Source organism: Pleurodeles waltl, chromosome 3_1 (genome assembly GCF_031143425.1).
Source record: "Pleurodeles waltl isolate 20211129_DDA chromosome 3_1, aPleWal1.hap1.20221129, whole genome shotgun sequence".
In the NCBI taxonomy this organism is placed as follows: domain Eukaryota; kingdom Metazoa; phylum Chordata; class Amphibia; order Caudata; family Salamandridae; genus Pleurodeles; species Pleurodeles waltl.
In genome coordinates, this window is record NC_090440.1 from 169,766,421 (window position 1) to 169,791,633 (window position 25,213).

Sequence of the window (25,213 nt, forward strand, 5' to 3'; positions counted from 1 at the left end):
CAATTGGTGATAACTGCGATTGTGTTGTGACCGCAGTTGCTGTCAAAAAACAATCATACATACCTGTGCAACTTGCAATTAGGAAGGGATGCCCATTCCTAATTGCAAGTCGCAAATCCCTATTTTGCGAATCGGTAATTGCAACTGACTCGCAGAATAGGGGTGATACATCGTACCTGTCCATTTTGCAGTGACCGCCAAAGGCTGTCATCTGGGCCCTATAAGATTAGCTGGAAACATTAAATAAGCTTGGGCTCCCTTATCTTTAAATAGTTGTATCAACTGACGCAGTCTCCAGCACCTCTCCAGTATAACATGGCAGACATCTGAGTGAACAAAGAATGAACCCCTCTCTTCAAAAGATCGCTTCTGATGTGGTCGAGCCAGGTCAGTGAGGGCTTAGTGTAGCAAAAAGTTGCCAATATGGATAAGAATTGCTCTAGGTTTAACACCTTGTTGCAAACTGCGGGAGCTTTGCTGAAAGGGTAACCTATGAGCCCTCTGAATTTCCGTATACCAGCTCCAACTGTAGAGCTCTGGAAAAGCTCCTCTGAAAAGCTCCACAATAAAGTTGCAGGCATCCCTGCCGTCAAGACCCTCAGGGATGCCCCGAAGTCTTAGATTGTTCTGTCTATGTCTGTTCTTCAGATCTTCAAGTTTCCAGTGGGTATCTATTTGTGATTCAATGGTTTCCACAGCCATCTTCTCAGACCCAGTGGCCATTTCTAGGCATGTGATTCTGATCTCGGCTTCAGTCACCCTTTTGGAGATTTTGGAACCTGTCGGGACAGCATGTTGCAGTTTGACCCAAGCAGCCTGAGTTCTATGACTGTCTCCTTCCGGTGTGCCATTATTCTCTGATAGATCACTTCCAGTGATGCTGTTTCTGGTGTATTGCATGCATTGCCCATGCAAGAATCATAGCCCTGTAAACGAGCGGGCACAGAGAAATCACAGAGAAGCCCATTACCTACCGGAAATAGCTTCTAATTTTGTATTGTCTTCTTTTTTACTGTCCCCGTACCCTCCAACTCTTTCATGGAAGATAAGGGCTCCTGCTCATCCTCCTGGCTGCTTATCTTAGTAAGATCACTGCCCATTGAATTAGGTACAAAGAGCTCCTGGGGTTGTTCTATGTTTGAATCATCGGTCAGCTCTGAATGGCCAGAGAGCGAAATAAAATGCTTGCCCAAATCAGTCTGTTTTATTTATTACAAATGTCTGTAGGCAGTTGAGAATGGCCCCAGTTTCTTTGGTTGCCCCGAGCTCAGTGTCCGGCTTACTTATAGGGCCCGGAGGTCGAGATTGTACGGGGCCCTTAATCGCCTGTTTCACAGCCAGCTAACCATGACTCTCATGGCATGATGCCAAAGTATCCTCCTCAAGCAATGGGGCAGCAGCAAATGGGGTCCCCAAGTCTGTTTCCCCAGAAGAAAATTGTGTGTTGTCTACCACCAAGTTGCCTGCAGTCTCATACATAGTAGTGGCAACAACAGTAGAGGTAGCAGCTGACTCCCTAGACTGTGGAGATTTTTTTTTTTTTTTTTTTAACAAAACAAAGCTGCCACTGAAGTTGTTAAACTTGTACCTGGGACTACTTTTGTAGAGCTCGACCCCCATGGCCCGCTTCAGAACTCCCATTACCACTTAACTTTTGCTATATTAGCAACAAGTCACCTTGCAGATGTGTTTGAGTCATCCTACTACTTGTGAATTAACTGCAAATTGAACTTGTTTTGAGACGATGGCCAGCTCCCTAAGAAGGAAGACCATTCTCAATAAATCCCTGAAATCAGCACAATATGTGAAATGCATGCCTCACAGCAGCTACTGCAATCGTTACTGACTCACAACACTGCACTGCGTTTATTTTTTATTCTTTACAATATTTGGTTTTGTGCATCTAGACACTTATGCTAGAAATAGTGTCAGGCACTCTGCATTGATTCAATATTTAGAAGACAGCTAAATAGTCCAGGCTGGCATTGACAACAAAGTTTGTACCCTCGTTTGCAAGTGTATCTACAGCAGTAGACCGGATTGTGCATTGGCGGTTGTAACAGTACGAGTGCAAATACAATAGAAACTGCAAATAATTTTATGTGCATATGTATAATCAACATTAGCTGAGAGGTAACGGGGACTAATCCAAAAGCCAAGTGACATATTTGCAGTGAAAATTAAACCGAAAGTCTTCATCCGATGCGTTTGAGGGAGATAAGCCAGTTTTGAGACACTTCTTCCAGTTTGTTTAGAATATTTGGAGTACCTAAGCAATTATAGCATGGCCAGGAGGAGTATTCCGAATTTCTTGGAGCATTACCTCCAAAGGCATATGCAACAATGGACTTTTTTGAGGTATGGCCATTTGATGAGCAAAGTCATTTACTTCTCAAGGTCATGTTATTTCTAGATTTGAAATGTCTTTGTTTTTGGGAAAGATGCGTTGTTAATGCTGACCTTCTCACTCTTTCTAGGAAGCTGGCCTGGTGTGTGGTGGGTACCTAAGGTACTTACACCAGGTCCAGGTATCCCCTATTAGTGTAGTGTAGGCAGTGTCTAGAAGCCAGGATCTCTAGAAGTAGCTGTGGCTGAGCAGCCAGTGCTTATTTAGGAGACATGCAATACCACTGTAGTCACACAACACTTACACATATGAAAGAAAACACTCAGTGTTACGAAAATAAAGGGTCTACACTAGATCGGCACCCCTCCAATAGGAGGTAAGTAAACCCACTAAATATGTGCACTACATATAATCAATAGGCATACAAAGTGATAGAAAACATTGCAAATGAAGAGACCCTAGGGGGAGCCCAAACCATATACTAAAAAAAAAATGGGATGCTAGCACAGGAATCCAGACCTAGGTAAGTGGAATGTGTAGAGGGGAGCTGGGTGTACTAGGAAACCTCAAAGGGAAAGTACCACAGTGCCCCCCCCAGCGACCAGGAGGAAAGGAGGAAATTACTAGACTTTCCCTAAACCACTCAAAAGGAAGAAAATGTAACACCCAGACATGACTGCAAGAAACCAGTGGTGGATTCCTGAAGAGGAAAACCTGTGAAAGAAGGGGACCAAGTCGAGAAGTCACAGAAGAGTCCAGGGGGAGCAGGAGCTTCTACTCACCCCATAGTGAATGCAGGAGTTGGTCGACGGTGAGACGAAGATGGTCAGGAATGCAGCCCTGGAGCAAGTGAAGAGTTCCTGGAGGGTGCAGTCGATGTCCCATGCCAGTTGGGAGATTGCATTTGGTCAGTGGCTTGAAAAAGTCACCAACAAGCCTTGGCAAAGGCAGAAGTCGCGGTGAAGCAAAAGTGGAGCTGCCGGGGACCAGCAAGGTCCAGGAGGGCTCAACCCATGGAAGAAGTCCAAGGAGGACTCTCAGCAAGGCAGAGAGTCCACAGAAGAAGAGGCAGCCCCCACAAGAGACCCACTGGACAAGGAACCTGGAGTCACAGAGGAGCCCAAGTAGCACTACTGGAGAATGGTCCCATGCTGCAGGAGAAGCATGCATAGAGCTGTGCGTTGCAGGAAGGAGTGCTGGGAGCTGGGATTACACGGAGCCTGAAGATCCCTTGGAGGAGATGCAAACGAGCCTTGGCAGCTGCAAGAGATGCGGTGCACAGGGGGTACTGTCCTGCTTGAGAAGGAAAGGGATTACCTCTACCAAAGTTGGACAGCTGGCAGAAAGGACCAAGAGGACTATTCTGGACTACCACCATGATGCAGGATCCACGCAGCTCAGGGTGAGAGGAGATCCACACAGCTGGTGGTCATTGCAGTTGGTGCCTGTGGATGCAGGGGAGTGGCTCCTTCACTCCAAGGGAGAGTCCTTCTTCCTTCTTGTGCAGACTGAATACTTGCCGTCCTCAGAGGATGCACAGACGGGGAAATGTTGCAGAAGCTGGAAGGAGCCGTGTAAACAATGTTGCAAGCTTAGACTTCGTCATGAATGCAGATTGTTGGTTCCTGGAGGGTCCTTTTGCAGTTCCAGTGGCTAGAAGTCAAAGCAAGGTTGCAGAGGAGTCCTGCTGGAATCTTGCAAGCTGAATCTGAGGACCCACCCAAGAGAGAGAGACCCTAAATAGCCCTGAAAGGGGAATCGGTCGCCTAGCCAGGTGAAAACCTATCAGGAGGGGCCTCTGACATCACCTGCCTGACCTGGCGACTCATATGCTCCCAGAGGTCCCTGTCAACCTTGGATTTAAGATGGCAGAACCCTAGGGACCCTCTTGTGAAGCTCTGGGCACCACCTCTGGGGTGGTGATGGGCAGGGGAGTGGTCACTCCCCTTTCCATTGTCCAGCTTCGCTCGAGAGCTGGACTGGGTGTATCTGAAGCAGTGTAGACTGGTTTATGCACGGAGGGCACCAAATTGCCCTTCAAAGCATACCAGTGGCTTGGGGAGGCTACCCCTCTCAACCCATGTCACGCCTATTTCCAAAGGGAGAGAATGTCACCCCCCTCTTCTAAAGGAAATCCTTTGTTCTGCCTTCCTGGGCTTGAGCTGTTTAAGCTGCAGGAGGGCAGAAACCTGTCTGAGGGTTGACAGCAGCTTGAGTTGCCCGGAAAACTCCAGAAGGCTATTAGGAGCAATGCTTGAGGTCCTCTAAGGAGCCCCCAGAGTGCATGAAATCATACTTCTAATACTGACAACACTATTGGGGTATAGTTCCGACATGTTTGATACCAAACATGCCTGCGTTCAGAGTTACCATTATGTAATTGGACATAGGTAGAAACCTATGTCCAGTACACGCATTAAATGGCATCCCAAAACTCACGAAGTCCATGGAGAATGGTACTGGAGTTCGTGAGGTCACCTCTGATAGTGCAGGGGTGCCCTCACACACAGGTACTTGCACCCTGCCCTCTCCACTAGGAGGACCTGCCATAGGGGTGACTTGCAGTGACCTGTCGTGAAAAAGGGTTCATGCACCCTTTCACGCAAGCTGCAATGGCAGGCCTGCAGAACACTTTGCATGGGCTCCCGATGGGTGGCATAATACTTGCTGTAGCCCATGGGGATCCCCTGGTACACCGATGCCCTGGGTACCTGAGTACAATATACTAGGGACTTACATGGGGGCACCAGTATGCCAAATGTGGGGTGAAAATGGTACAAGTTACCTAGTTCGAAGGGAGAGAGCATAATTACTGGGGTCCTGGTTAGCACACAGTCAAACACAGTGACAACAGGCAGAAAATGGCGGTAACCATGCCAAGAAAGAGAGTACTTTCCTACACTTTTTTTGATCTTCTTGTCATGATTATAGAAAAAAAAAAGTATATATTGCATTAGTAAAATAAAGACTAAACAAATGATAAAAACAGAACAAAAACACTCAGTCCACTAACATGCATAGATGTGTAGACCTATTTTACTGCAGTCTTCTGGGATCCCAACCCTCGCACAGACCCATACAGTGACCATCAGGCGGCACACCTTTTCCAGTCAGCAATCCAGTGTATAGCCAGAACAAACACAGTGGTTGGGAACATATTGTCTTGCTAGATCTCTTTCAGACCATTGTATAAGCCTCGTAGGCAAATGTCGGGAAACAGCTGGAAGGGAGGTTGTGGGAGATTCTCGGCTACTAGAGTTTTCCCGGCCACCCCGTCACTAAGTTGAGAAAATCAGCCTCTTTAGCTCTACATCTGGAGCATCCTCCAGGGCAAGAATCATATATTTTGCAGAGATGGGAGGGATCAGGTTCACACAGGTACCTTGTACTCCGGATGTATTTTTCCCTGATCTGAATCCAGTACCCTGTTCAGCTCCAGATTACCTTCCCAGCTGATATTGCGCTCTACAAAGCAGCAGAACATAAGGTGATGTCCGAAATGTGACTAAAGTTATGTGACGTTGTTGTGTTGACCTCGTTTTACTAACTGATAGTTTTAAAATGTGAAAGATCCTACCTCTTTTTAGTCACTGAGAGTTACGAAGTATGTCAGCCTATAAGTCTGCACATGTCTAATAAAGGCTCTTCAATGGAATGTTGACGGTCCAATTTTCTATGTAACGCCTTTACAAAACGTATTTTTCTAGTAGACTAAGTTAGCATACCAAGGCACTAAAATGCATGTTGTAATGCTTTGTTAAAAAAAATATATATATTTTTTAAAGTTGTGTTCACAATTTAATTTCAGGCTCACTGGTGGGCAGTGCTGCTGATGGGGATTGCCCTGATTATGCTGATGGCTGGGTTTATTAAGATCTGCAGTGTTCATACTCCGAGCAGCAACCCAAAGCTGCCACCTCCTAAACCTCTCCCAGGTAAGTACCACAGAATGACAAGGCACCACAACTCCTTATTGACGCTGCAATTTTGGCATGATGCAGCATCAACATGTATGCTTACATTCAGTTGCTCTTGTTACAGGCTACCATGATGAATTGTTGAGGTAATGAATGTGGGAATGGAAAACTTAGTGGACCTGGCTTTTTATCTTTCACATATTTTTGTTCAGACACTCCAGAACACAGACAAGGCTGTTTTTAGTATAAAATAAATATCTTGGTAGATGTTAATAATGCATTGCCTACAGCATAACTATACAGGACCTACCCAATTAAACATTAATACCCTTATACTTGCCATCTCACTATGTGACCATTAATCTCCTCACATTCCACTGTATTCCATTCCTCACCAAAGTAAATGTAGTCGCCCGCCCTTGCCTTCTCTTGCTGGATACATGAGAAGATGCCCCCAGACGTGTGCTCAGTATATTTCTACCTCCTCCTCCTTGTTCAGATGTTCACTGTTTCTTACGTGGGGGGCATGAGAGCTTTCCAATTTTTAATGCAGTGGGGGGGGTCAACCAACGGAGAGCAATTGGCCATAGATTTGCCAATTGGATTTTTAACACAGCTCACAACAGATTTGGTGATTACATTAATGTAGTGCAACCTACAATTCAAAATTGTCCCAGCAGGCTGAATTTCAGCTGCAAACTGCATGACAAGAAGGTGGAATCTGGGTACAGTCTTACTAATTTATTACAAGTGCTTGGAAATGAATAAGACCAGGTACGTTTTTAATAAAATGTCTTTGTTAAAAGACTTGTGTATCATTTTAGTATTATAAAGAACCTAGCAAGAAATTGGGCTATTCCCCTCTTTTTATTCATGAATTTCATGTCATGAATGTAAACACTGGAAAAGGAAAAGTGAACCAGAGTACTAAAATATATTAGAAAAAAATGCCTAATAAAATGTTCCATTTCCTTAAAGTTTAACTGTGTTTTCGTTATGTATTGCATACTCCATGGCGTGTATCTGCATAGCCTATAATTAAATTGAGAATATTTGTACCTATCTGAACCCCTTTCAGAGGGCCACAGCGCAAGAATAGGTTACTGGGCCTAACTGTGAGTGTTGTGGCTTTTTTTCTCCTGCGGTCCATCTATGGCGCCTGAGTAACTACCTAAGTACTATCTCTTTCAGTGCTTGACTCGGTAGTGCAGGTCGAGCAGAACATGGCTGTTTGAGGGGGAAGTAAGGTTAAGTTTACACGGGAGCAAGACTCAAAGTACAGACAGCATCCCTTGCTTCGTCCTGGGCAGAATCCTTGAGTCCCTCTTTCCCTTCAGTGGGGTTGGTTTGGCCTTAAGAGTTAATAATAGCAGTGACAACATCCTCTTTTGGCTTCTGCACAATCGATAAGTGTTCTTCACAGCAGCCTTGGCCTTATCCTCGCCCTCAAAGATCACACTGGAGTCACTGACTTCAACTTGCACATGGGAGACTGCCTTATATTCATGGCGGACCCCCATCCTAGCACAGGGGAGGTGCCGACTTTAATGTGGCCATGGGTGGCGGCCCTAGCTTCACGTAGGAACCTCCTGGCACAAGCGGATTGCTGATCACAGGTCTAATGATGGCTACAGCACTAGCTTCACAGTGGTCCCATCCTGCCAGACGGGGTCTCCGATCTCACAAGGGCGACAGCCCTAGGATCATGTTGATCCCTCCTTGATGCAGGGGTTGCCAGTCTTAGCTGTCTTAAGGGCATCAGCCCTAGCTTCCGCAAGAGCAGGCTGGCAGATGGTCTGTGATCTTGCAATGCTCCCAACCAGACAAGGCATCTCAAGCTTTGCTCTCCAGGATCCATTCAGCAGGATCACTGCTAGGACTTGCTCCCTCGAGGCGCTGTCTTCCTTCTTACAGGATCCGCTGGTCTTGGCAGGCAGAAGGCCAGTGCTCCAAGCTCAGGGCAAATGGTCTCGCCTTTCTGGATGTTGGCCCCTCACCCAGCAGGACCAGGGAGTAGTAGACCTTGGTCCCTAGTCATGGTAGTCTTCTCTCCACTTGAACCTGGCTGTAGAACAGTGCTATTAAATAACATGTGGGATTCACGCTCCCACCTTTATAGTCCAAATCTAGACACTGATGTGATTTAGTGTTTTGGTCCTTTGATATTCCTGTTGTGGATGTTGATCACTTTGACGTGCCTCCTCCTCTCCCCTGTCCTTTGTCAAACGGACAGTCTGCCATTGTAGAAGTGGCTCCAGGTTTGATCAACCCACAACACAGGCCGAGGGGGGTAAGCGAGGAATCACAACTAGCTGTCAGCCTCCACTGAAATATGGCTAAAGGTTTCAAAGGCCTACGCCTTTCCCTCTTTCATGATTGCTAGCTCTTTAGTGCCCACCATTTTCATGACAATCAGCCTAGACGCCACTGACCAGTAACTCTTATGGAATCAGAGAGACCTTCAATATTTACAGAAGATATCTGCTCCCCTTCCTCCAGGCTCTGCGTTCCCACCCCATCCCTCGGGAATGCCAGAAATCCACATCTCCTATCTGGGAGTTTTAGTCCTCGCCTCTTCTAGCCTTTCCATGCCTTGGTCTTACAAAATGGAACCCATGGGTCTCCATGGTGCTGTTCAGTATTAGACACAAAACAGATATGCTGCCACCACTGTGCTTGTGTCACGTAACTCCTGCTAAAGGTGGTAACCCTCTACTATTTTCTATCAGTTGGTGAGACTATCACAATGGATTGCTGTGTCATCCATTTAATCTACTTGGGCAACACCCTTCCCATTCCTCCAACAACATGTCCTCTCCAGTATATGCAGCATATGCACCATTTTTTGAGATGGAAGAGGGCTCATCACAATGATACCCTTGAATGAGTTTTGTAAGATACTTTAATCAATTTTCTTGTTGGTCCCCAAGAAGGGCAGATGTTTAAGGCCAATTCAGGATCCCCGCCAAAGTGCTTGTATTTGTGTGGGCCTCACTGAGATGCTCAGAAATCCATGTATTTCCAATGTGAAATCCCTGGCATAAGTCAAGGAACACCTTCAGTGCACAGTGACTCCACTCCACAACTTAGACTTTACTGTCAACACCCAGAAGTCTCACTTCACTCCAGGGCAGAAATCACCCTTCATAATAGGAGCAGTACTGGGATTGGCCCACATGGAGGCTTTTCCTCCTTATTGTATTGTGGTGTCACCCAGCAAATGACACATGACTGCTCTTCGGCGGTGCTAGTAGAAACAGCAGCTCAAGCATCAAGGAAGCCTCTGGGCTTATGTGCAGATACTGCAATCAAATCATCCCTACCCTCACTCATGGATAGACTCCTTGACTGTGTGTGAGTTGGCCTTTCAGTGGGTTGGCCTTTAATTTTTTCCTAGGGTCAGGCTACTGCAATCATGGACTTCTCCTTGCTGGGCTGTGTTGCCCAAACGTGAGACTTGACGGCACAAGGCCTTTTGTGAAGGAGGTGACCTTGTCTGGATTGGGATGTGCACTTGTGTATCTCTTTGCCACGGTCTAGCACAGGAAGTGTCCTTATTTTTATGCCATACTCTTCCTTCTGTATGGTTCCCTTGGTGATGCCTTCAGGTTCTCCTGGTCTCATAGCCTGCTGTAAGTGATTACAAGGATTCCACGTGTGTTGAACATCCTGCTGAATGTGCGGAACATTGAGCATGGTTGATTCTGATCAGCCCAGATTGAGCAAGGTAGATCTGGAATGCTGATCTGTTGGCACTAAGCCTTTGGACACCTCTTCATGGATCTGCTTTTGCAGCTCGATGATGTGGTTCTCCATTCACCCCATGTCTCAAATGCTACAGATGCAAGTATGAAGGTTGAGCAGTGCCAGCTAGATTACTTTTGCCTTGCTAGTAAAGTTGCAGAGGTGAACTTGGCTGTCAGGAAACCAATACAAAGTCTGTGTATGCATACCACATAACCGATATCTTCAGTGGTGCAAGCTGGAAGGCCCTAGCTGCTTTTAATATCAAGCTTTCTCTTGCACAGCAGGGTGCTGGCATTTTCTACAGTTAAAGGCTGTTTGGCTATCCTGTCTGCATTCATGTGTCTTCCTGATCAGCTATTCTTGCTTAAATCCATGAGTGGCACATTTTCTAAAAGGTTTACTTTTCTTGTTTTCACTTTGCTTGTTTCTTATAATGGCCAGTTTGACCTCTTTGAAGACAGTTGTTGGCAATTACTTCAGCTTGCTTGTAGAATCGGAGAACTTCAAGCCCTCTCAGTTTATGCACATTTGTATTTTAACAGGGTGAGTTGGTTTCTTGGTAGCCTTTCATTCCTACCCAAGGTGGTATCTGCCTTTCGTATGGGCCAGTCTTGTGCTATTAGACTAGAATACAGGCATGCTTTGTTTTACACTGACAGCACTTGTTCGGACAGAGTGGATAATCCACTGTTTATGGGCTTTGCTGAAGCAACGATAGGCAAGCCTGTGATCAAAGGCACCATTTTGCCTTGGGTTATCCTCTTTATCAAGATCAGCTAAACCCAGCAATAAAGGATTCTCCAAAGGGCATTTCAGCCCATTGCACTAGGGCAATGGCTGCTTCCTAGGCTTTCTCTAATGGCTTACCAGTGGGCCAGGTGGTTCTCCTTGCATGCGTTTACCAAACATTACTGTCTCACAACTTGCACAGTGATGGATAATTTGCAAGGGCTGTGTTGCATGCCTTCCTTGGTTAGCTGATACTACTTACTCCAACTTACCAGGGAGATATTGCTTTACGACTCATTTATTAGGTGAGGAATTTGCAGGAAAACGTAACCTTTCCTCACATCATTAACCTCTAGAAACCAATGCCCAGCAACAGAGTCCCAGGGTGCCAGGGCACCGCACCCATCTAAGCCACATGCCCTCAACACAGATCTCTGATACTGGAGAATGTGGACCTTTAAAAGATGATGGAATGGTTAAACTTCTAGTACTGCCTCAAGTGTCGTGTGAAGTATCTGTGTCCGAACCATCATGAGGTTTGTATCTTGTGCCTCTCCTTGGACCAGATTGATGCATCATGTGAATCTTGATACACTTTTTCCCTAAAAGACAACCCTATGTTACCGAAGGGTGAAGCATAGTGCACACAGCAAGATGCACCAGAAGTCTGCTGCCGATTTACCCCGCCTCCCCCCAGACAACTTTGGAAAACAAGAACCCTTTGTCACAGAGGAAGATGATGGCACCAGACTTTGGGAGTCCCGCTGTACCAAGCCACACCCAACCCAGAGGCTACATCATCCAGCACCCCTCACCTAGAAGAATAAGAGGTGGAGGATCTGGCAATGCGCAGTTCTCTACTCAAGAACTCACAAAAAGCCCCAGGGAGTTGGACACTGAGTCTGGTGCACAAGACATTGCCACCTCCAGGGCCTCTGCCATTACCGGGTTCTGGTCATCACCAGGTGAAGACCTCAATTATGGGAAATGGTGTCAACCCTTTCCCAGCCATCAAAACTTTTGCAGCCAGAAGCCACAGACAAGCCTCAGTACTACTCGAGTCCGAAGGCACCATCGATGTTGAGAGCGCCATTGATAACTGGCTCCAAGAATTCAGAGCAGCCTACCCTGCAAGGACTCAGAGATGAGCTTGATGCAAGTTCTCGGTCCTAAGGTTACTCCTCAGAGAGCAATTCATCCCGTTCCAAATCTTCAGTAAGTCATATAAGAAAAACACAGAGTCCAAACACTGCTCCCCTTCTTCCTGGCACACTTGTCAGGAGGACGTCAAATGGACGCCAGGTTACCTCCAGATCTGTCGGCCACCACAAAACTGGCTCCTTTACTAGTACCAGTCCAACCTTGAGTTTCCAGGGGCATCGGTAATTCCACAGCAAGTTCAAGCCTTCAAAAAGGCTATGCTGTGATTTTTGTTTTGATTTTTTTAAATAACATTCTAGAGCCCTCTTGCATGCCTTTTTGCCCTATTGAGCTAAGAAGGCCTCCAGTTCGGTTACCAGCAGCAAATCTGTCCCCAACTCTGACTGTGCCTCTTGGCCCAGCTCTGGGATCAAACCAGACTCCAGGTTCTGTGTCTACCTCCTGACCAATTCCTCATGTGAAATACTGCGCGCTCTCCTCCTACATCAGCCGCGATGCCACTGATGCTGGAGAGAAAACCAATAGTCCTTCCAGACTCTGAAGCGAATTGGCTGCAACCTTAGTGGTGAATCACAAGTATACACAAACAAAATTATTTTTCTCAACCTCCAGACTTGTAGCCTGGAAAGCTCTCCTTGTACTGGACTGAATTCTCCACCTGGCTCCTCTATTGAGGCCATGGTAATTAAAAGGGAAACCGATGTTCTTGATCTCCAGCTTCCATCAATGGAGGCTACGACAAATCCACTGACTGAGGTTCTGCAGCCAGGGCAAACATCTTTGGAAGCACTGCTTCTATTCAGCGAGGCCCTGAGGGTATTCACAAGGTGAGGAATTTGCGGTTATATAGTGTATCCATTAGGAAAAAGTGTTACTGAGGGTAAGTAACTAGTTTGTTTGGGCTGCTCCCCCTCTCCGACAAGATCATGCTATGTTATAGGGTTCCTACGAATTAGCCAGGATTGTGTATCGTGTCAACAACAAATTCAGGATTTAGGGACTCAATCCGTCTACTCCATCAGGAAATATTGACATAATTCCAGCTATCTCACAGTGCCCCATATGAAGCCCTAAATTTACCAGAGTACCAGATGGTATCTGCAACCTAGAACATGACTACTCCGATTCCCAGGGAAATCGTGCTAAAAGATCTAACCTTTCATTGTTGCTTTTCATGCCCGTGGTAAGACAAAGATATGAAAATGTCTTTTCAAAAATTTATTAAAACAATTGTATTCTTGCATAGAAAGCATGAGCTGTGATTATTAGGCAGATGAAACAAAACCTGGTAACCAGCACAATAAGAATGGTAAAGACGATAAATAATTCAACCATGATAATGTTACTGTTACTACGTACATTATCAAGAGCATAGTGGGAGTAAACTCTGTCAGATCAATTGGGGTAGCCTAATTCCCCATACCTGGGTAAGTGTACCAGGAAGCCGGTCTGATGTAGTACTGGCTATAGTCCTTTGTTGGATAGAGGTCCGAGTCAGCAGGCCTGCATCTTGGTTACAGTGCACCATGTTCCAGGATAATCCCAGAATAAGTGCTCCACTGCCAAATTCAGCACAGAGGCAGTTTATATGATGAATGCACTGATCATATTGCACTGTCAGAGATGCAGAGCTGATGCTATGATTTGTCTGCAGTTTCGAAGCTGTCTCCATCGGACAACCATGAAACAACGGTCAAGATTCCCGTGGCACTCGTGTAAATCAGTGTTATTGTTCGTATCAATAATAGTAAATCCAATCTTCCTCTTGTCATGAGAATGTCCCAACATATAGCAGTCAACAGCCAACAGTCTGGATCAAATCTTTTTGTTGTTTATTTGAGGATGAAGCAAACAAAGGTAGCCAAAAACCAACAGCCAACACGTGTTTCGTCTTGCGGAAATTGTCGCAAATGACTTCATCAGGGCTGTGAATACAATTTTTATAAGTATATTTAGAAATAAAAATCCATAATTTCATAAATAAGATGTAATTTCTTGTGATTATTCTCGAATCCGTCACCCGCATCAAACAATTTAAAACATCTGAAAATAATGTGTAAAGAATGTAAAAAAAATATAATATATGAAAAGTGAAAAGAAAAAATGTAAGAACAAAATATTTAATGAGTGGGCTCAAACTTGGATATTGTCGAATACAACCATTTTTTAGGGGACTTCATAATGAAAAGAGACCACCTGCATTGTAATTATGTCATGCAAGTGATGTGATTAGCATAATAAAGAATTCTAAATTGTGAAAGGGGGAAAGAAGTTCAAAAAGCCTACCGTCACCAAACATTAGTGAAATTAGTATGGGAAAGCAAGGTACTAAGAAACACTGTAAATGATATAGACCCGACCCCGTCAATTACTAAAAAGATCAGAGTAGATTCGTATCCAAGCAGGTCCAGAATAAAGTTTTAAAGCGCATACCTTTAGAAACCAATTTAAAAATGTTATGCTCCAAGTAAAATGAACGACCTCTAATCCAAACGCGGCATGTATTTTAATGCTGATTATCTAAAGAAATATTACAATGTATTAATTAAACCAACATAATATAATATTGAATAAAAGAACTCCTAAGCTCTATAAGAATGTAAACAGAATATCACTCAACTTACCACTGCCTACAAAGGGTAACTGTAAACATGCGACCGACAGGGGAGTGCTCCTGTTGCCTCTTCAAAGCGTGTACACGAGGGCCGGTGAAACCGAGCCGACGCTGAAGCCTACATTTAAAGGCAAACTAAAAAAAAAATAGAAAGAGGACTGGCGATCCCAGTGTACGGGCGCCATGTTGAAAGTATTGTCTATCAGCCTAGCGTCGACTAGTATCACTCGGGGGCCGGTATAATCGAGCCAACGCCGGAACTAGTGTTTGATAACAAATGAGAAAGATGAAAAAGATGAAAAAGGGGACTGGCGGTCCCAGTGTATGGGCGCCATGTTTGAAGTATCCTTAAACAACATTGCACTAAAGAGTGTCTAATAAACCAAAACTAATGGTATACTGACAACAGTGTCAAAATGCTAATACGCTTTGAAAGTTTAAAATTTACTAACTCAAGCTTATTGATTACTATTAAATGATAACTAAAGCTTAATCGGAAAGTAACCCATAAAAAAGAAAAAACGTCCTGATATTAGACACCATATTAAGGGAAACGATAAACCCGATAACAGCATACTGAGACATTAGTGTCCACAGCCAATAACATATTAACCTTAGGCTCGTATATAAACATAATATCGAGGAGCCCATTATTTAATAAGTGTATTAGTACCTACTTAACGGCATAATTGATTATACAGAATCCCTACGGCCTATGCCTAATACCAATCATGCTAGTAAAAATATGTCATGTAGAGCTCTAGTGGAAGTGACCTGTCCAGGCATAAGTGATGAAAGAAAGAGATGGAAGAAAATTAGTTGGTGAACCCCATTAGTCAGTATACTTTCATCACTTATGCCTGGACATGTCAATTCCACTACAGCTCTACATGACATTTTTACTAGCGTAGGCCGTAGGGATTCTGTATAATCAATTATGCCGTTAAGTAGGTACCAATACACTTATTAAATAATGGGCTCCTCGATATTATGTTTATATACGACCCTAAGGTTAATATGTTATTGGCTGTGGACACTAATGTCTCGGTATGCTGTTATCGGGTTTATCGTTTCCCTTAATATGGCGTCTAATATCAGGACGTTTTTCCTTTTTAATGGGTTACTTTTCCCATTAAGCTTTAGTTATCATTTAATAGTAATCAATAAGCTTGAGTTAGTAATTTTAGACTTTCAAAGCGTATTAGCATTTTGACACTGTTGTTAGTATACCAGTAGTTTTGGTTTATTTGACACTCTTTAGTGCGATGTTGTTTAAGGATACTTCAAACATGGCGCCCATACACTGGGACTGCCAGTCCCCTTTTTCATCTTTCTAATTTGTTATCAAACACTAGTTCCGGCGTTGGCTCGATTATACCGGCCCCCGAGTGATACTAGTCGACGCTAGGCTGATAGACCATACTTTCAACATGGCGCCCGTAAACTGGGGTCGCCAGTCCTCTTTCTATTTTTTTTTTAGTTTGCCTTTAAATGTAGGCTTCAGCGTCGGCTCGGTTTCACCGGACCTCGCGTACACGCTTTGAAGAGGCAACAGGAGCACTCCCCTGTCAGTCACATGTTTACAGTTACCCTTTGTAGGCAGTGGTAAGTTGAGTGATATTCTGTTTACATTCTTATAGAGGCTTAGGAGTTCTTTTAATCAATATTATATTATGTTGGTTTAATTAATGCATTGTAATATTTCTTTAGATAATCGGCATTAAAATACATGCCGCGTTTGGATTAGAGGTCATTTGTTTTCTTGGAGCATTACATTTTCAAATTGGTTTCTAAAGGTATGCTCTTTAAAACGTTATTCTGGACCTGCTTGGATACGAATCTACTCTGATCTTTTTAGTAATTGACTGGGTCGGGTCTATATCATTTACAGTGTTTCTTAGTACCTTGCTTTGCCTTACTAATTTCACTAATGTTTGGTGACGGTACGCTTTTTGAACTTCTTTCCCCCTTTCACAATTCAGAATTCTTTATTATGCTAATCACATCACTTGCATGACATAATTACAATGCAGGTGGTCTTATTTCATTATGAAGTCACCTTGAAAAATGGTTGTATTAGACTATATCCAAGTTCGAGCCCACTCATTGAATATTTTGTTCTCTCACATTTTTTCTTTTCACTTTTCATATATTATATTTTTTTCACATTCTTTACACATTATTTTCAGATGTTTTACATTTTTTGATGCGGGTAACGGATTCGAGAATAATCACAAGAAATTACATCCTATTTGTGAAATTATGGATTTTTATTTCTAAATATACTTATAAAAATTGTATTCACAGCCCTGATGAAGTCATTTGCGACAATTTCCGCAAGACGAAACACGTGTTGGCTGTTGGTTTTTGGCTACCTTGGTTTGCTTCATCCTCAAATAAACAACAAAAAGATTTGATCCAGACTGTTGGCTGTTGACTGCTATATGTTGGGACATTCTCATGACAAGAGGAAGATTGGATTTACTATTATTGATACGAACAATAACATTCATTTACACGAATGCCTTGGGGTTCTTGGTCATTATTATTCTCTCTGAGAAATGTGGAGGTATTGGATTGGGAGGACCCTCCTTCCAGGAGCACTGTGCCATTAGAATTAACTTTTGTTCAATTGTAGGTTGTATGATGGACTTAACGTGAGCGCCAATCCTATACAAATAATTCTCCCTTCGACAATTCACATGATACAAGGGCTTCACGTTCTGTGTGTATGGAGACCCTGAGCTGGCCCTACCGTGCTTCACCACACGCTTCACTTGGCCGTGGGACATTAGTTAAAACGAAAATAAAATCATAAAAGCTAGTCTAAAACATACAAGTTAAATGCATGTAAATGTAAAATGTTGATGCATTTTAATAATAATAGCAGCTGAAAGCTATATTAAAAATTACAATTAAAAAGCACTCAGTCAGTAAAAGTTGATAAAAACAAATTGCTTAAAAATAAGGTGCTGAGTCAAAAGATCTAGGAGGGTCCAGGGGTGTTTCTATGTCCAGAGTCAGTAGGGTCCAGGGAGAAACCTGCATCGCAGGTAACTGATCCACAGTGGCCTGAGGAGCAAATTCCAGTGAACAAACATGGTCATATCCAGCCCAGTCAGCAAATGCTCAAGGCATGACAGCCAACAGTGTAGCCACAATTTTAGAGCCAGAGCCCAGTAATCCAGGAGCCCAATCGTCCGCATTAACCGGTAACAATGGCTCATAGTACGCATCCAGCAGCAATGGCAGCCTCATAGTACAGCACTGAAGGTGGGTCCTCAATGGATGCACATGCAAATCCATAGCCTTACATTGAACCAATTCCATAGCCAGCCACAAGCCCAGTGCACATTTGCAAGGGCACAACAGATAGCAGAACACAGGCTGTACACAGTGTAACCACACTGGTCTAAAGGGCAAAGACCAATTAACGTTCAGTTCCTGGACCAAAGACACTGTGGAAATTCATCATCATTGGCCTCGAGGTGGAACATCCATTGCAGAACAACAAACATAGGACCAAATTCGGATTGACTAGGAATAACACAACTGGTATGCCTCCAAAAATAGTGGAAACCAAAGAGTGCAGAAAGGACACTATCGCTCTGAATACAGCCTGGAACATGCTCACAAAGCCAGACCCAGCGAGCCATGATGCTCACAGCTGCTTTTCACAAGGTGAACATGTATAACCTCCATGAGGAAGAGCATTTCCTTATTGAAACTATCTTGAAATCACAGCTGATGGTGCAGTTCCTGTTCATAATCAAGGGCATGTGTAAATCTGCCTGGAGACATTCAAGGAGCCCAGCCAGTTAAGGATAGTAACACCCAGGGTGGAAAAAAAGTATAAGCCCTCTCCCAGCAACCCCGTCCACATCAGAGGCTATGAACCCCTAGCCGTCCATACTTTCCACAAACAGTCCTCAGCTCAGCAACAGGTTATGCCCCTGTCTGACAAAAGGGGGAGATGCAGAAGCTGGTTAAATATCTCCCTGAGGATTTCAGGAAGAATGGGTGGAAATGGAGTGCGAGTGCAAGACATCCTCTACCTTACATCAGCAGTCTTTCTGCAGGCAGAGAGGAAGGGGCTACGCCAACGGTGCCTACACCAGCAATAACAAAGGTGGGGGGTAGAAGAGGTCTTGGTAAAGAGGCCTCCACCTGACTTGCCCTGCTTTTCCCCAATTATGTCACCTGTGGAGGGGAGACTGCAGGATTTCCTTCCCTACTAGGTCAAAATCACCTGTTTTCAGTGGGTTCTCACAGTAGTTTGCCAGAGCTACTGTTTAGAACTCCCCCCCCCCCCCCCCCCCACACACAGCCCACCTCGCACACATATCCTCATCAGAGTTCGTCTGAGCCTCCTACCGTAAGCAATACAAGCAGTCCTCATCAAGGGCACTATAGTGCTTTCCTCACTACCACAGCAAGGGCATCTACTGTTTTTAGTTGAAGCATGGTTTTCCAGGTTAAGTTTAAAGGTTTTACATGTCAGGCATAAGTTGTCAAGGCAAGCGATAGGTTTAGGTTGTTGATGGAAAAGTCTTTGAAGGTTTTTGTTCTCTTTTGGGTTGACTTTGGTTTATTCATTGGACACTGAACAGAGATATGGGAAAAGCAAGTTTAATTCCAGAGATCTGGGTGGCTTGCATTGCATTGTTAGTGCAGTTGAAAATACGATATTGAAGATGTAATCTTTGGATTGTTTTAGTTGGTTGACATGCTGCATCATGTTGAGTGTGTCGATGAGGTTGAAGATGGGTGTCTTTTATTTTTTTTGCGTGTTAAAGTTAGACCTCAGGGATGCCACGTACCCACCCACCTAGGCTACCTCCGCTTTATGGTAAATTGGCACTACCAATTCAAAGTTCTGCCCTTTGGAGTCACCACAGCCCCATGGGTGTTTATCAAGAGGCTGGCCGTGGTGATGCTCATCTAAAGAGGGGTGGCACTCATGTGTTACCCTTGGCTGTTTGAGAGTGCCGGCAGGAAGCAATGCCTAACCCACACTCAAGCTGCAGTCCCACTGCTCCACAGCCTGGGATTCACCATAAATGTAACCAAGTCCAAACTTCAACCTCCTCAAGGTCCAGTCTTTCCTGAGGTGCATACTAGATGCTGTTACAGGCAAAGTGTACTCCAGTCAACAGTGTGTTGGAATTTCATCAGCTGCTGCCCCTTTCTCAGCCAGATCCATAATGGGCCTCCTTTGAATGGTGACCTCCTTCTTCACCATAGTACCCCATTCCAGGCTCCATGTGCACCCATTACAGTAGTGCTTTTCTATGCAGCTGTCACAAGTGGCGGGTCACTGGTTAATTCTAGTGTTGGTGAAAGCCAGTGCTCTTCGCTCTGTGTAGGGGGAACAGCACAGCCTTTTGCAGGCAAGGCTCTTTGCAGATCCCATCCCGCAGGTGATCATTAACGAGGACATATCACTCTCATTTTTGGGGGATGCATCTAGACATGAAAATACAGGGAGTGTGTCCCCCAGTGCCAAGGGCACCATATCAGCTACCTCAAGCTCCTAGCCAGTCCTAGCTGTCAAAGCCTATGAAGATGGACAACACAATTGTCATGTAGTACCTTCAGAAGGAAGGCCATACACATCCTCCCCAGCTCTCACCACTAGAGTAACAGATTTGGCACTGGGCCATCAGCCACCACATACACCTTCTGGCAGATTATCTTTGCCCACCTGCTCAACAAGACACATCAACAAGTCCTTGTATGGAACCTTCACCTGCAAATCCTACTCATCTACTTTCACCTTTGAGGTGCCCCAATGGTAAATCTGTTTGCCAGCCATGACAGCTCAGAATTCCCAAACTTCGCCTCCAGATACCCCATGTCGCGGTCCATGAGCAATGCTGTATGAATGAACTGGTAAAGGATATTTGCCTGTGTTTTTCCTCCTCTTCCATTCCTTCTGTACATGCGAATCAAGATGCGGCAAACCCCCCTCACCCTTGTGCCAGGCAGCCTTGGTACTCAGTGTTCCTCAAGAAGTCCATTAGCCCCCTCAAGAAGTGGCCCAACAGGCCCAATCTTCTCACACAGATCCAAGACCGAATCAGGCACTTAGACAGCTCAACCAAGCGATCAGGCACTTGAGGCCTTGGAGTCTGGCTATTGCATCTTCCTGCAGGAGTGCATGGGTATTGTGCCTGAAGACCACAGGCCTACTACCTGTGCATGTTATTCCGCAAACTGGAAAAGATTTGTCCAGTGTGGCATCCCCAAGCAACTGGACCTTGCAAAGCCTCTACCGTCCAGGACATAATTTGCTACCTTTTGCACCCACACCTGTAAGACTGCACGTGCCATCTACATGCAAAACAGGGAGCGTTATCTTTATTTAGGATTCCTTTTTATAAATTATTTGAGGGCCTCAAGAGGATCATAACTCCCAGGGTGCCCCCTCCTTTGCATTGAACCTTAATGTTATACTTATTAGACTCATGGGCCCCCTCTTCGAATCCCTGCAGCCTTGCCCTCTACAGTTCCTGTTGTGAAAGGTGGCCTAAGGACATCGTTGTTCTCAAAACTAATCACTAGTTTCTTCTCAAGGTAGTATCCCCTTTCCAGCTCAGTTAGGCTGTAGAACTTCCACTCGTCTTTCTGCAGCCAGACTCTGTGGCAGAGAGCCCCACATACTATAGCCATTTTACTGGTTCTCATGTACTATATTGATATGGCTAAATACTTCCGTAGGTCTGACTATCTTTCTTTTCTTTGCCACAAAGGCCACCCATTTTCAATGGCAGGCATAGCTAGGTGGCTAATCCAGTGCATCCAGATCTACTATGACAAAGCCAGAGTAACCTTAACCCTCCCCCTCTTCCCAGAACGCCGACCCACAAAAAGGGTGAACCTGACATTTGCAGAGTGGCCACCTGGTCAACCTCACATGTTTAGCAAGCACTGTTATATGAATGTCCTTGTCCTTCAACAGTCTATGGTTTGTTAGTCTGTACCAAGAACTTTGTTCCAGACATTTGCACCATCCACAGGCAACCCACTGCTTACAGAGGGTACTGCTGTCCAGTCTGTGTAGAGCATATGTATCTACAACAACACAAGCTAGGAAATGAAAATTTTACCCTGTAGGCAACTTTTAGTAGTTTATGGTGCTCTAAAATAATTCACATGCGTACATATTCACCAAAAATATTGTTACCAATGGTAAGCAGATTTTTATTCTCATTCATTGTTAAAATAAGTTAATTGTAAATGGAAGAAAAATATTTTTTTCACATTGCTCTAGGCTGTGTCTTTCTTCTTTTGCAATGCAGCAGAGCCTGTAGCTAAAACATTGTTTATGTGAATTTGATACATTTGCAAGAATGTATGCCATGTGTTTATATGTATGTTAGTCAAGAAATGTTTGTAAATTAGCAGAAAATTACTACTACGCATAGGAGTAAATGTAGCTTGCACATGTAGTTTTACTGTCATTTCCCTTAATATTGCCCCAACCCTGTAGTATTTATTTTTAAAACTGGCATCCTTGTGATATATGATGTGATTGTAATGTGAAATAAATATATAGTGTGATTACTTTTAAAGCCAAACGTATAGGTCTCACATCTATGTGTTATTGGTGGAGACACTTCCAGAATTGTCATGATTATAAATCGATTGTCATATACTGCAAAACCTGAAAGGTGTAAAAATGTGATTGAATAACATTTATTCTTAAAAAAATAAGTTTGGTTGTCTGTCAAAAATTATTTTGTTCTAAAGCATTTGAATTTGATATTTCTCAGAGCACAACCAAAGGAGATTGACTAGTAGACAGAGGTAGGATAAAATCAAGAGGTTCAGTGTGGGTCTTAATGATTAAAGAGTAGCCTTTCTTTTCAACAAGGATTCTGTCTTGTTTAAGTGCAAGACACGAACATCGAGTACCATGTGGCTGCTTGCATTGAATTGTTTATCAATATAATTTTATGCGTTGTAGGCACATTAAAGCGTCGGAGACCTCCACAAACTGCTCAGCCGCCATCCCACCAGAGACCTCGGGAGAACTATCGAATGGGGCAAATAAGACGTTAACAGCAGCTTTTGCCTTGGTTCTTCCTAGTGCCTACAATGGGAAAACTTCACTCCAAAGAAAATCTTCTAACAGTCAGTGTCCCAGTCTAACTCATAAATGAAACAACCTGGAGGAAAAAGGCAAGCTCTTAAATCCACAAAGCAAGGAAACCAGTGGAGTTAGTTAATCTTTAATATGCTGAAATTTCCAGCTCAATTGAAGAAAATGACATGATTTTCTTAGATATTTTAACCTGTCTTATGGCACAAAATAGAATATTGTGTTTTTTTATTTGCCGCCTTTGTCCATCATTGCTGCATTGGTCCTTCACTTGCAGGCAAATATGGGTCTCATAAAACTTGCATTCAGAAACAAACAATATATTTTTCAACGCTCAGAAGGTAGACAACCTCAGCATTGGAGACATTACTTGCCAATGTGTATACCTTGTTATATGCAGACCTGTATTTCTAATGTACACCTGTATTTCTGTGTGCAATTGTAAATAACAAATATTTGCAATATGGGTATGTTTCTTTGTATTATAAATCTTTTTTCTGATGATGATAATTTCATGTTTAATTGACATACTCAGGATAACAGAGGATATGTTGTATAGTGGCAATGAATTGTGGAATAAGTCTCTGCAACCGCTGTGAAAAGAAAATGTACATTTTTTCAATGTTATCATAATTCGTTAAAGTCCTCATCATTTTTTACTTGACATGAAAATCTTAAGATTAAGCACTCAAGACTGATAGCTGTTTTAAGGTGGTAAGTGTATCAAGAAAAGTGTTGTATGAATATGCCAGACAGTTAAAATATTAAGGGTTATTTAAGATTCTTGTGATCCAAAATGATAAATTTTTTTCTTCTGACTACTCAAGTTAATACCAGATAGATTGTTGTATTCATTAGTAGTGAGCAAATCAATTTATGCTTACACCCAGTCCTGGTTGTTTGCTCAATTATCCTTAGAGTACGGTGATGTGGACCATGATGGTAATAAATGCTTCAAGGATAAGTGTGTTTTTGTCTTTAGCAATCTTTTAGAATTTTTATTTCTCAGCATGTTGCTAAATGGATAACCACTAGTGCAGTTACTTAACTCAGCTAGAGAAGATCAACTGTAAAGGATAGGCCTACTGTGTGTGTGTTTTTTTTGTCTTTGTTTTTACCTTTTCACCCAGATAAGATATTTTTTAAAGAAAAAAGTGGTACAGATGAAGCCAAAATGTCCCTTTCCACATTTAACATGAATGTAAGCAAGTGGCTTGGAAAATGCGCTAACTGGCCTTTTTCACATCTTACTGTTAAGCAGGAAATGGTGTGGGACATTGCATGAAGAGAGACCTTGTACATATTTACTTCTTATGTTTTTTCAGTGGTAAAAAGTGGCATGGACCACAATGAGGATCCTAGCTTTGCTTGGGTCAAATTTACATAGATTGGCTTGGGGTGGAAAGTCTTTTTGTTTCTCTCTTTTCTTTTTTTTTTTTTTAGCTCGAGTGTAAGGTTTACACCATGATTCTCATAATGTGACGCAAGCCTGCAGGGCCAAAAATGCTTGAGTAAGTAACAAGATCTCTTCCTTGTAAACTTGTACAGTATGTGGTAACTTTTTCAAAATACACCTTTTTGTACAATGGTTTAGAGACGATTTTGTACATGAAATCCCAGTCCAGTAGTTAGGAGACTTTAAATAATTCTAAATGATCTTAAATAGGTAGAAATGTGTGTAGTTACTTTTAAAAGTCAATTAAATGCATTTGTTTTCAGACTGAGCAATGATTGGTTGTGGCGGGTGTGTGACTTTTCCAAAAAGATGACTTATATTGCAAGGGTTCTTAGTACCTTCTCCAGTACAATTGACCTCAAATTGTGCACTTGAAGGTTTTTTCTCTTCTTGTGATGTTATCCTGTGGTAGGGTTTGGGCAGGTTCTGGCCACTTGGTTCAACTTTTTAGTCTTAGTTATATGTTTTTGAAATAGAAACAATGTGCACTGAACTCTCCACTGTAAGTCATAACTTTAAGACGGAAAATCTGAAAGATCAAGACAAATGAGATCTAATACTACTGTCAGTTTAATGTCCACTGTGTTTTATACAGTATCTTTTTTTGTTCACTTTGGAAATTTTTACTAAAAAGTTGTAAAATAAAAAAGTATTGTGTAAACATATGTAAGTTTTTTTGAAACTTGAATTGCATTAATAAATTTAGACTTGATGAAATCAGTATGCATGTTCTGTACTTTTTAAATTCATCTATACAAGAAATACTCATATGTGCCATGCTGTTGCTCCTTTTTTGCATGGATACCTGGAAGGAGTTTTTCAACAAACACAAGCAAGTGGTAGCTGTGTAAATGTGTACAATACCCACAACATCCAAATGCTGTGTGTGCCCCTCTCATTTCCATCCCGCCCTGAAGGAAAATCGAAATGGGATTGTGTGGTTGACTTTATTCGGGGTTCAGCACTAAATGTTTGAAAAATTTGCTCCATTTTGTTTCCAGCATGCGCTTGGACTGTCTTGAAATTCCTAACTATTTCACGGTGGCCTTAAGGAAAATGAACAATTATGGATGTAAGTTTTGTTTTGCTATTATTGCTCCATTTTGGTGTAAAACAATAACTATAGAAAATAATTTTG

The 25,213-nt window shown here is 43.2% G+C and overlaps 1 protein-coding gene across 1 annotated transcript in view; it reads left to right on the forward strand.

The window, feature by feature from the left end:
- Positions 1–24,792, forward strand: part of ADAM10 (ADAM metallopeptidase domain 10) — a 450,369-nt gene extending 425,577 nt beyond the window's left edge. The window contains exons 15-16 of the mRNA XM_069222090.1: positions 6,156–6,282; positions 22,485–24,792. Coding sequence (XP_069078191.1) covers positions 6,156–6,282; positions 22,485–22,579 — 222 coding nt within the window. The 3' untranslated portion in view covers positions 22,580–24,792. The remainder of the gene's footprint in view (positions 1–6,155; positions 6,283–22,484) is intronic.
- Positions 24,793–25,213: the final 421 nt, after the last annotated feature.